This window comes from Coregonus clupeaformis, chromosome 29 (genome assembly GCF_020615455.1).
Source record: "Coregonus clupeaformis isolate EN_2021a chromosome 29, ASM2061545v1, whole genome shotgun sequence".
NCBI classification, from domain to species: domain Eukaryota; kingdom Metazoa; phylum Chordata; class Actinopteri; order Salmoniformes; family Salmonidae; genus Coregonus; species Coregonus clupeaformis.
Window position 1 is genome coordinate 57,992,412 of NC_059220.1, and position 11,916 is coordinate 58,004,327.

General features: G+C 44.6%; 1 protein-coding gene across 1 annotated transcript; it reads left to right on the top strand.

Annotated features, from left to right (window-relative positions):
- Positions 1–290: 290 nt before the first annotated feature.
- znf276 (zinc finger protein 276) lies at positions 291–10,173 on the top strand. Its single transcript, XM_041891051.1, has 11 exons — positions 291–862; positions 1,004–1,319; positions 1,436–1,482; positions 1,609–1,956; positions 2,136–2,217; positions 2,314–2,397; positions 2,612–2,728; positions 2,874–2,949; positions 3,058–3,175; positions 3,762–3,861; positions 9,592–10,173. Exons 1-11 carry the CDS (start codon positions 592–594, stop codon positions 9,869–9,871), a joined length of 1,839 nt encoding a protein of 612 aa, XP_041746985.1. The 5' UTR covers positions 291–591; the 3' UTR covers positions 9,872–10,173.
- Positions 10,174–11,916: the final 1,743 nt, after the last annotated feature.

Genomic DNA, 11,916 nt, shown 5'->3' on the forward strand with positions numbered 1-11,916 from the left:
AGGGTAAAGTCTACAAAACATAGTCCACTCTGTTCGTAACCGATTCTCGTTTTGGGAACAGAAAACTGTATTGAGATCAAATGTTTAATCGATGAGAAAATTTGCAGAATGTCGGCCAAAATACATTTCGTTCATCTTCTCCCACTGCCGGCCACTGGCCTTCCTCTCGTTACCATATTTGGTAGTGAATAGAAACGCCAACCGGATGCTTCACCTTTATACATCTGGTGAAATATCTGTGTCATTGTTCTATCTGTGTTATTATTTTTTACTCCTTCCGGGTTTCCTGTTTCAATAGAAACCGTTTCCAGTTCGTGCTTTACGATATTGTGTTACTGTTAAAATCTACAATGTATATTTTACTAAACCACCAACCAACTAAGTATTCAAATTACAAATGACTGCTAGAATTTGAGGCGAATCGTGTTCTCCTTATTGGAAGTCGCAGCTGTAGGTTTCAAACCAACGTTGGGTTTTAAACAGCTATACAAATAACAGCGCTCCCCATGTAAGGCTCAAGTTACTTTGAAAGCTACTGCCACATTATATTTACAGGACTTTTCTTTAGGATCCTCTTTAGGACTCTGTGTAATGAAGAAGAGAGGGAGACGAGCGCGGCTACCCGATGTGGCAGCAGGACAGAGAAGCCATACTCAGTCAGTGGCTGGGGTCAACAAACCTGCTGGGCGGCGAGAAAGACCCAAGAATGCTGTGAAAACAACTCCACCATCAGTTGCATGTGATGGAGGTTTCGAGGATGTTGGTCAAAGTGACAGATCTGCAAGATTACAATTGAGCACAACAGTGTCAGTTGTGGAGATAGAAGGGGAGGAGCATCCAGAGAATATATCAAAGAAATCAGGAAAGTACCCTGCAAAAGTCTTGACAGATCAGTCTAGATTGAGGTCAATGACAGGTTGTCATGTATTTTTATTTCCACAAGGTAAAGGATCAGCTCTTACACTTTCTCAAATGCAACCTCCTTCCTTTACTGTTCCTACAGGTATGGGCAGACTAAGCACTGCATTCTGTCGACTCTGTCATGGAAAGTTCTCACCTCGGAGGCTGCGGCATGCCTTCGACAAGTGGCCAGGGGAGCTGGAGGAGGTCCCTGACCAGGCAGAGCCAGCCCAGTCGCCCCTGCTTTTCTACACAGACTTTCAGCGCCTAGTGGGAGTGCCACTGAACCGTGACCCACGTCTCTCACAGTTTGTCTGCAAGAACTGCCACACAAAATTCTACAAGTGCCACACTATCCTGCTCACATTTCTGCAGAGGGTAAACCTCTTGCCATCTGTGAATGTGCACACCAGAGACAGGTGAGGAAAAATGCGAGCAACTGTAATGTCACTGGGTAGAGAACGGCGATTGTAAACCTGTAGGAGGGTCAGCAATGAGCAGTGAAACCAAAACATGATGTTGATTTTGGTTTCAGGAAAAGTTCAGAGTGCTCTCAATCAACAGTGGGTCCCAGCTTGTTGTGTAAGTGGATACATTCCATCAGGACAAGATGATTACCAGATTTTGATACACAGAGATTACAACCACTGTTACTAAATGTCCCATTTCTCTTTCCTCCAACCTGACAACCACCCCTCCCTCTCCCAGCATCCTCCATCCCCTCCGATCCCAAGTGTCTCCACAGCCTGGTGTCCTGGGCCCACCACCATGCAGAGGACTGCCGCTCCTGCCCTGACCTGAAAGAAGTGCTGGAGGGGCAATGCTGGGGCTCAGTAAGGGCCGTCTGGGGGTGTGTGGATGGACATAGTTACATGATGGACACACAGACCAGAGCAAATCCTGGACACAATGGGAGTGATCCCCAACTGGAAGGTGAGGAGCAGCCCAGAGGGAACCGAACCCCTGTCAACACAACCATGGCCCAGCTCAGTCCAGATGCTACCCCACAGACTCAGAGCTCCATCAACACTGATGCTACTAACACCAGTGCAGATGGTGAGACAGCTTTTGGTGCCTCAAAGTTACCCTGAGAAACGGGAACACTCAGTATTTAATTTGAGTATTCAATTAAGTATAGTCTTGACTGCATTGAAATGTGTGACTCTTTGTAGGTGGTTACCATCTTATGGTCTGGTGCCAGTCCAAATTCATTTGTTTGACCCTCTTGTCCCTAGAATTTGTCTTTGGTAAGGAGACACCCTCCCCTGCACCAGCCCCACTCATGGACAGGACAGGTGACATTGACCTATCTGACAGGTGAGTCAACAGTGACGCACATGGTTCAAGTTATACAGTTCTGGGAAGTTAAGATTGGTTAAACAATAGGCTGTGTGTGTTCATGTGAAACCTTAGGAACATGTCCAGTGAGGATGAGTTGGAAGAGAAAAGGAAAAATGGATCCTCTGATGAATTATTTGAACCATACCCAGAGAAGAAGTGAGTGGATTGATGTGGGATCTAGCTATTTTGCATATCAAAGCAAAATAATGTACATAGAATAATTTGTATTGATACACACAGTAATAACATAGTAGCACATCAGTGGACAATAAGAGCACTTATCAGAGCAACATTGGTAGCTGTAAAAAAGGGCATCAAATTCATGGCTTTGATATCTTGAGTGTTTTCTCCCCTTTCCCATGCCTTGCAGAGTTGCCTCCCCGAAGAAGAGAACCAGAAGAAAAGAAGCAAAAACTCCCAAGGAGCCTAAAGTTAGAAAGAAGCCAGGACCCAAGCCTGGCTGGAAGAAGCCAATCAAGTCAGAAAGGTACGTTACAAGCTGTCTGGGGGGCAAAGCACCAGATCTTTGTAGTTTAACAGATTTGTTAAAATCATGAATTGGAGTGTAGCTGGTAGTGGAGAGTAATACATGTGACATTTGTGAAGTATCCATGTTTGTTTTTTGTTTTCAGAGAGGAGCTGCCCAATATCTACAAATGTCCATACCAGGGCTGCTCAGCTGTGTACCGAGGCGCAGACGGCATGAAGGTCAGATACAAGTCATCCTTACGGCACTGCTTATCCTCTTATGGCCTTGAACATTTCAATTAATACATAAGAGTATTCTGAGGGCTGTTTTTATCTGTGGGGGTACAGAAACACATTAAGGAGCACCATGAAGAGGTCCGTGAGCGACCCTGCCCTCACCCTGGCTGCAACAAGGTCTTCATGATTGACCGCTACCTGCAGCGACACGTCAAACTCATCCACACAGGTAGGTTTGGACTGGAGACGGGGCTAATACTGAAGACTAAGGCAGCATCCCTTTGTGCCCTGGTCAAACGTAGTGCACTATATAGGGATTAGGGTGCCATTTGGGCGCAGCCTGAGATATGTTTGTGTGCTTGTATTAAAGGCCCAGTGCAGTCAAAAATGTGATTTTCCTGTTTTATATATATTTCTACACTGAGGTTGGAATAATACTGTGAAAATGATGATAATGCCCTTTTAGTGTAAGAGCTCTTTGAAAAGACCGCCTGAAATTTCAGCCTGTTTTGGTGGGATGGTGTTTTGGCCTGCCTGGTGACATCACCAGCCAGTGAATTAGTTCATAGACCAATAAGAGTTTCAAACCTCTCTGCTAATAACAGATCGTTTTCCCCTCCCCACTCAGACCACTCCCAGACAGTCCTGGCAAAATTATTGCTTGAAAAATGGCTCTTTGCTAAGAAGCTATATTTGTTTCTTTTTGACAATGTTATTTGAAACAATCACAGTAAGGTACTTAATTGTTACCCAGAAATAATTTGATATTGAGATAAAAACAGCTGCATTGGACCTTTAAGTTTGACCTTTTCCAGAGGTGAGGAACTACATCTGTGACCAGTGTGGTCAGACCTTCAAGCAGAGGAAGCACCTGTCTGTGCACCAGATGCGCCACTCAGGGGTCAAGCCACTACAGTAAGTACAGAGGGACATAAAGCTCATATCAAGAGGCAAGGTAATGCTGGTTTATGTGTTGCGAGGGGCTCAAGCACTGATGAGTCTGTCAGACTGTAGCCTTTGATTACAGTGCATTCAGAAAGTATTTAGACCCCTTCCCTTTTTTTCAAATTTTGTTATGTTGCAGCCTTATTCTAAAATTGATTAAATAGAAAAAATGTCCTCAATCTACACACAATACCCCATAATGACAAAGCTAAAACTGGTTTTTAGAAATGTTTGCAAATGTATTAAAAATAAAAAACAGATACCTTATTTACATAGGTATTCAGACCCTTTGCTAGGAGACTCGAAATTGAGCTCAGGTGCATCCTGTTTCCATTGATCATCCTTAAAATGTTTCTACAACTTGATTGGAGTCCACCTGTGGTAAATTACATTGATTGGACATTATTTGGAAAGGCACACATTTGTCTATATAAGGTCGCACATTTGACAGTGCATGTCAAAGCAAAAACCAAGCCATGAGGTCGAAGGACTTGTCCGTAGAGCTCGAGACAGGATTCTGTCGAGGCACAGATCTGGGAAAGGGTACCACATTTCTGCAGCATTGAAAGTCCCCAAGAAAACAGTGGCCTCCATCATTCTTAAATGGAAGAAGTTTGGAACCAACAAGACTCTTCCGAGAGCTGGCTGCCCAGCCAAACTGAGAAATCGGGGGAGAAGGGCCTTGGTCAGGGAGGTGACCAAGAACCCGATGGTCACTCTGACAGAGCTCTAGTGTTCCTCTTCGGGGATGGGAGAACCTTCCAGAAGGACAACCATCTCTGCAGCACTCCACCAATCAGGCCTTTATGGTAGAGTGACCAGACAGAAGCCACTCCTCAGTAAAAGGCACATGACAGCCCGCTTGGAGTTTGCCAAAAGGCACCAAAAGGACTCTCAGACAATGAGAAACACGATTCTCTGGTCTGATGAAACCAAGATTGAACTCTTTGACCTGAATGCCAAGCATCACGTCTGGAGGAATCCTCAAAACAACAACCCTAAGCACACAGCCAAGACAACGCAGGAGTGGTTTCGGGACAAGTCTCTGAATGTCCTTGAGTCGCCCAGCCGAGCCCAGACTTGAACCCGATCGAACATCTCTGGAGAGACCTGAAAATAGCTGTGCAGCGACGCTCTACATCCAACCTGACAGAGCTTGAGAGGACCAAGAAGACTCGAGGCTGTAATCGCTGTCAAAGGTGCTATAACAAATTATTGAGTAAAGGGTCTGAATACTCATGTAAATGTGATCCGTTTTTAATATATGTGCACACATTTCTAAAAACCAGTTTTTGCTTTGACATTATGGGGTATTGTGTGTAGATTGATGAGAGAAAACAATTTAATCCATTTTAGAATAAGGCTGTAACGTAACAAAATGTGGTAAAGGTCAAGTGGTCTGAATACTTTCCGAAGGCACTGTATGTGGCTGTAAAGCCGAAACGTCTGTGCCGAAATCCCTGATGCAGTAAAAAATTTAAAACATTGAATAATGAAGTAAGCTTTATGTGACATATTTCAGTGCGATCCACCTCTTTGTTTGTCTGAATTTGGAGGTTTTACGCACCAGCCAAGCTTTTGGGAGAGCGCCATGGTTCTTTTGATTTGTGACACCCTCAAATAATTTTTTTTTTGTCACATGCGCCGAATTCAACCTTACCGTGGAATGCTTACTTTCAAGCCCTTAACAAACAATGCAGAGTAAGAAAGTATTTGCTAAATAAACTAAAGTAAAAAAAAAAGTTACACAATAAAATAACAATAACGAGGCTATATACAGGAGGTACCGAATTACTGTGCGGGGGTACTGATTAGTCGAGGTAATTGAGGTCATATGTACATGTAGGTAGGGGTAAAGTGACTGCACAGATAATAAACAGCGAGTAGCAGCAGCGTAAAAAAAGGGGGTCAATTCACATACACTACCGTTCAAAAGTTTGGGGTCATTTAGAAATGACCTTGTTTTCGAAAGAAAAGCACATTTTTTGTCCATTAAAAGAACATCAAATTGATCAGAAATACAGTGTAGACATTGTTAATGTTGTAAATGGCTATTGTAGCTGGAAACGGCTGATTTGTAATGGAATATCTACATAGGCCCATTATCAACAACCATCAGTCCTGTGTTCCAATGGCATGTTGTGTTTGCTCATCCAAGTTTATAATTTTAAAAGGCTAAATGATCATTAGAAAACCCTTTTGCAATTATGTCAGCACAGCTGAAAACTGTTGTGCTGATTAAAGAAGCAATAAAACTGGCCTTCTTGAGACTAGTTGAGTATCTGGAGCATCAGCAATTGTGGGTTCGATTACAGGATCAAAATGGCCAGAAACAAAATACTTTCTTCTGAAACTCATCAGTCTATTCTTGTTCGGAGAAATGAAGGCTATTCCATGCGAAAAATTGCCAAGAAACTGAAGATCTCGTACAACGCTGTGTACTACTCCGTTCACAGAACAGCGCTTACTGGCTCTAACCAGAATAGAAAGAGGAGTGGGAGGCCCCGGTGCACAAATAAATTAGTGTCTAGTTTGAGAAACGCCTCACAGGTCCTCAACTGGCAGCTTCATTAAATAGTACCTGCAAAACACCAGTCTCAACGTCAACAGTGAAGAGGTGACTCCGGGATACTGACCTTCTAGGCAGAGTTGCAAAGAAAAAGCCATATCTCGGACTGGCCAATAAAAATAAAAGATTAAGATGGGCAAAATAACACAGACACTGGACAGAGGAAGATTGGAAAAAAAGTGTTATGGACAGGCGAATCGAAGTTTGAGGTGTTCGGATCACGAAGAACATTTGTGAGACGCAGACCAAATGAAAAGATGCTGGAGGAGTGCTTGATGCCATCTGTCAAGCATGGTGGAGGCAATGTGATGGTCCGGGGGTGCTTTGGTGGTGGTAAAGTGGGAGATTTGTACAGGGTAAAAGGGATCTTGAAGAAGGAAGGCTATCACTCCATTTTGCAACGCCATGCCATACCCTGTGGACGGCACTTGATTGGAGCCAATTTACTCCTACAACAGGGCAATGACCCAAAGCACAGCTCCAAACTATGCAATAACTATTTAGGGAAGAAGCAGTCAGCTGGTATTCTGTCTACAATGGAGTGGCCAGCACAGTCACCGGATCTCAACCCTATGGAGCTGTTGTGGGAGCAGCTTGACTGTAAGAAGTGCACATCAAGCCAATCCAACTTGTGGGAGGTGCTTCAGGAAGCAAGGGGTGAAATCTCTTCAGATTACCTCATCAAATTGACAACTAGAATGACAAAGGTCTGCAAGGCTGTAATTGCTGCAAATGGAGGATTCTTTGACGAAAGCAAAGTTTGAAGGACACAATTATTATTTCAATTAAAAATCATTTTTTCTAACCTTGTCAATGACTACATTTCCTATGCATTTTGCTATATTTCCTATTCAAACTCATTTCATGTATGTTTTCATGGAAAACAAGGACATTTCTAAGTGACCCCAAACTTTTGAACGGTAGTGTAGTACGGGTAGCCATTTGATTAACTGCTCAGCATTCATATGGCTTGGGGGTAGAAGCTGCTAAGGAGCCTTTTGGACCTAGACTTGGCACTCCGGTACTGCTTGCTGTGCGGAAGCAGAGGGAACAGTCTATGACTTTGGTGGCTGGAGTCTTTGACAATTTTTAGGGTCTTCCTCTGACACCGCCTGGTATAGAGGTCCTGGATGGCAGGAAGCTTGGCCCCAGTGATGTACTGGGCCGTACGCACTACCCTCTGTAGCGCCTTGCGGTTGGATGCCGAGCAGTTGCCATACCAGGCAGTTATGTAACCAGTCAGGATGCTCTCAATGGTGCAGCTGTAGAACTTGTTTAGGATCTGAGGACCCATGCAAAGTCTTCTTAGTCTCCTGAGGGGGAATAGGTGTTGTCGTGCCCTCTTCACTACTGTCTTGGTGTGTTTGGACTATGATAGTTTGTTGGTGATGTGGACACCAAGGAATTTGAAGCTATCGACCCGCTCCACTACAGCCTCATTGATGATGTGAATGGGGGTGTGCTCTGCCCTCCTTTTCTTGTAGTCCACGATCAGCTCCTTTGTCTTGCTCATGTTGAGGGAGAAGTTGTTGTCCTGGCACCACACTGCCAGGTTTCTGACCTCCTCCCTATAGGCTGTCTCATCGTTGTCGGTGATCAGGCCTACCACCGTTTTGTCGTAAGCAAACTTAATGATGTTGTTGGAGTCGTGCTTAGCCATGCAGTCGTGGGTGAACAGGGCGTACAGTACGGGACTGAGCACGCACCCCTGAGGGGCTCCCGTGTTGAGGATCAGCATGGCAGGTGTGTTGCCTACCCTTACCACCTGGGGGAGGCCCGTCAGGAAGTCCAGGATCTAGTTGCAGAGGGAGGTGTTTAGACCCAGGGTCCTTAGCTTAGTGATGAGCTTTGAGGGCACTAGGGTGTTGAACACTGAGCTGTAGTCAATGAACAGCATTCTCACGTAGGCGTTCCTTTTGTCAAGGTGGGATAGGGCAGTGGAGTGCAATAGAGATTGTGACATCTGTGTAGCTGTTGGGGTGGTATGCGAATTGGAGTGGGTCTAGGGTTTCTGGGATGGTGTTGATGTGAGCCATGACCAGCCTTTTTAAAGCACTTCATGGCTACAGATGAGAGTGGTATGGGTCGTTAGTAATTTAGGCAGGTTACCTTGGCGTTCTTGGGCACTGGGACTATGGTGGTCTGCTTGAAACATGTAGGTATTAGAGACTCAGTCAGGGACAGGTTGAAAATGTCAGTGAAGACACTTGCCAGTTTGTCAGCGCATGCTCGGAGTACACGTCCTGGTAATCCGTCTGGCCCTGCAGCCTTGTGAATGTTGACCTGTTTAAAAGGTCTTACTCACATCAGCTACGGAGAGCGTGATCACACAGTCGTCCGGAACAGCTGGTGCTCTCATGCATGCTTCAGTATTGCTTGCCTCGAAGCGCGCATAGAAGTTATTTAGCTCCTCTGGTAGGCTCGTGCGGCTGGGCTTCCCTTTGTAATCCGTAATAGTTTGCAAGCCTTGCCACATCTGACGAGTGTCAAAGCCGGTGTAGTAGGATTCAATCTTAGTCCTGTATTAACGCTTTGCCTGTTTGATGGTTCGTCAGAGGGAATAGCGGGATTTCTTAAAAGCTCCTTGAAAGCGGCAGCTCTAGCCTTTAGCTCAGTGCGGATGTTGGCTGTAATCCATGGCTTCTGGTTGGGATATGTGCGTACGATCTCTGTGGGGACGACGTCATCGATGCACTTATTGATGAAGCCGGTGACTGATGTGGTATACTCCTCAATGCCATTGGATGAATCCCGGAACATATTCCAGTCAGTGCTAGCAAAACAGTCCTGTAGCTTAGCATATGCGTCATCTGACCACTTCCGTATTGAGCGAGTCACTGCTACTTCCTGCTTTCGTTTTTGCTAGTAATCAGGAATCAGGAGGATAGAATTATGGTCAGATTTGCCAAATGAAGGGAAAGGGAGAGCTTTGTACGCGTCTCTGTGTGTGGAGTAAAGGTGGTCTAGAGTTTATTTCCTCTGGTTGCACATGTGACATGCTGGTAGAAATTAGGTGAAACGGATTTAAGTTTTCCTGCATTAAAGTCCCCGGCCACTATGAGCGCCGCTTCTAGATTAGCATTTTCTTGTTTGCTTATGGCCTCACTAAGCCTCTTTATCTCCACTTTCAGGTGTGAAGTGTGTGGTTTCCAGTGTCGCCAGAGAGCGTCACTAAAGTACCACATGACCAAACACAAGGCAGAAGCTGATCTGGAATTTGCATGCAAACTGTGTGGAAAGCGCTTTGAGAAGGCCCACAACCTCAACGTCCACATGTCCATGGTGCATCCCCTCACACTAGCAGCTTCCGGAGGAAACATCGACAGCGCCTCCAACCCTGCTATCAACCCTGCTATCACCAACATACAGAGCATCACAGAGACTGGGGAACTGAACCCGTACACCAGTTGACCGACTTGATTAGGCCTGTGACCCTCAAGGAGCTGTAACAACCACAACGTCCTCTAAACCACAAAGTACAACAGCCACGGGATGATTTTTGTCTGAGCGGATGGTCAGTGGGCCAGAACATAATTATAATAACCACAACTAAGCCCAAAAAGTGATTGTATTTGAAAATAACAATAATTTCGTAGATTGATTACATTGAATATTCGTGGGGATACTTGGGAACAGATTTCCTACATTAAACTCATTTATTAAAAATAAATCGCTCGCGGGCCGTTTTTGGCCCGCCAGCCGCCTGTTGCCGACCCCTGCTCTATAAGGAGTCTGGTATAGAATGGTCATGGCTAATGTGTCTAATAGACTTGAGGTTGAGAATAAGGTTACAGTTTTTCTCAGTCGCTTTGGTGCATTTTTCACATCATCCCTAACATGTGCAAAATAATAAGTGCATTTCTCAGAACAATTTGTACAAACTGCAATATACAATAGATATGTTTCTAAAGCTAGTCAGTCACTAAAAATCCTTAGTACATCTCTCAAAAGTAAATATTCATGCCAATGATCATGTCAGTGTCATCAGAATGATAAGTCATTGAGTCATTGTCCACGAACAAGGTTGTCAAAATGTTTAGGCATGTTGTCAATGGAACTGTGTACTTTGACAGTATTACCTGATGTAAACTTAGGCTACAGTTTGGATGACAGTTACTGTATTGAAAATGCACAAGGCTGCACTTCTATGGCATATATCAATTTCAACAGTACTATTTACATATTACTGTATGTGGGTTATTGATTGAAAGAGACTGGACAACCCAAGGGGCACAAAGGAAAAAAAACTAAATTAGAAAGAAACACAGGAAACCACCCCTAAGGCACAACTTTGCCCACAGCACTGTTCTAGTGCTGTCTCTACACATCCAGACGTTCCTGTCTGTCAGCCCACATATTCTCATCCACATCACACCGGATATTTTCCCTTCCAATGCAACGTGGAAAGAATCTTTTGGAATGCCTTATCCATCCTCTGCAGGCGTCTACTGTGGTGTCCTCACATGCTGCATCCATTGCAGCCAGCAGGGTCATCTGTGTGTGTGGCTGACGATCGTACACCTTCCACCTCCATGCTGAAAGGAACTCCTCAATTGGGTTAAGGAATGGTGAATAAGGTGGGAGGAATTCTATGAGCATCCTCGGGTGGGTCACAAACCATTGCCTTATGATGTTTGATCGATGGAAACTCACATTATCACAAATGACCACATACTTTGGCAAATCCTCTCTAAACAGACCCCTCTCATCATCAGGGATGAGAGCCCTGTAGAGAGTCTCTAAAAAGTTGAGTAGATGCTGGGTGTTGTATGGCCCTAAAAGGGGGATATGGGTTAGGACACCATGCTCCGAAATAGCAGCACACATGGTGATATTTCCTCCCGTTGGCCTGGCAAATCCACAGTAGCTCTGTGACCGATGATATTCCGACCCCGCCTTCTGCATTTGGTCAGGTTGAAGCCAGCCTCATCCACGTATACAAAGTTGTGAGAGGGTTCACTTGATTCCAACTCCATTATACGCTATATCCCAGAACACACAGTTGAATTTGTTTTGGTAAGGAAGAGTGACATAAAATGTACATATATTGCATGTTCCTTCCACAGCAATGGAAATGTGTGCAGTTTATGCTTACTGTACTATGTAACACTATAAAATGTTGCTGTAAAGTAGTTACATAGATATGTTTTACCTGTACATACTGGTACCGTAGCTCCTTAACTCTGTCCTCATTCCTTTGGAATGGTACACGGTACAGCTGTTTCATACTCATCTGGTTTCTATGCAGCACCCTGTCGATGGTTGAGATGCTAACCGTATGGATGTTTTCAAAGACATCGTTGTCTTCTATAATGGTCCTTTGTATTTCCCTGAGTCTCATGGCATTGTTTGCTCGGACCATGGTGCAAATAGCCTCCTCCTGTTGAGGTGTGAAAAGGCGTCCTCTGCCACCGGTTTGAGGTAATCTTGCAGTCCTATGTGTGGAAAAATGCAGT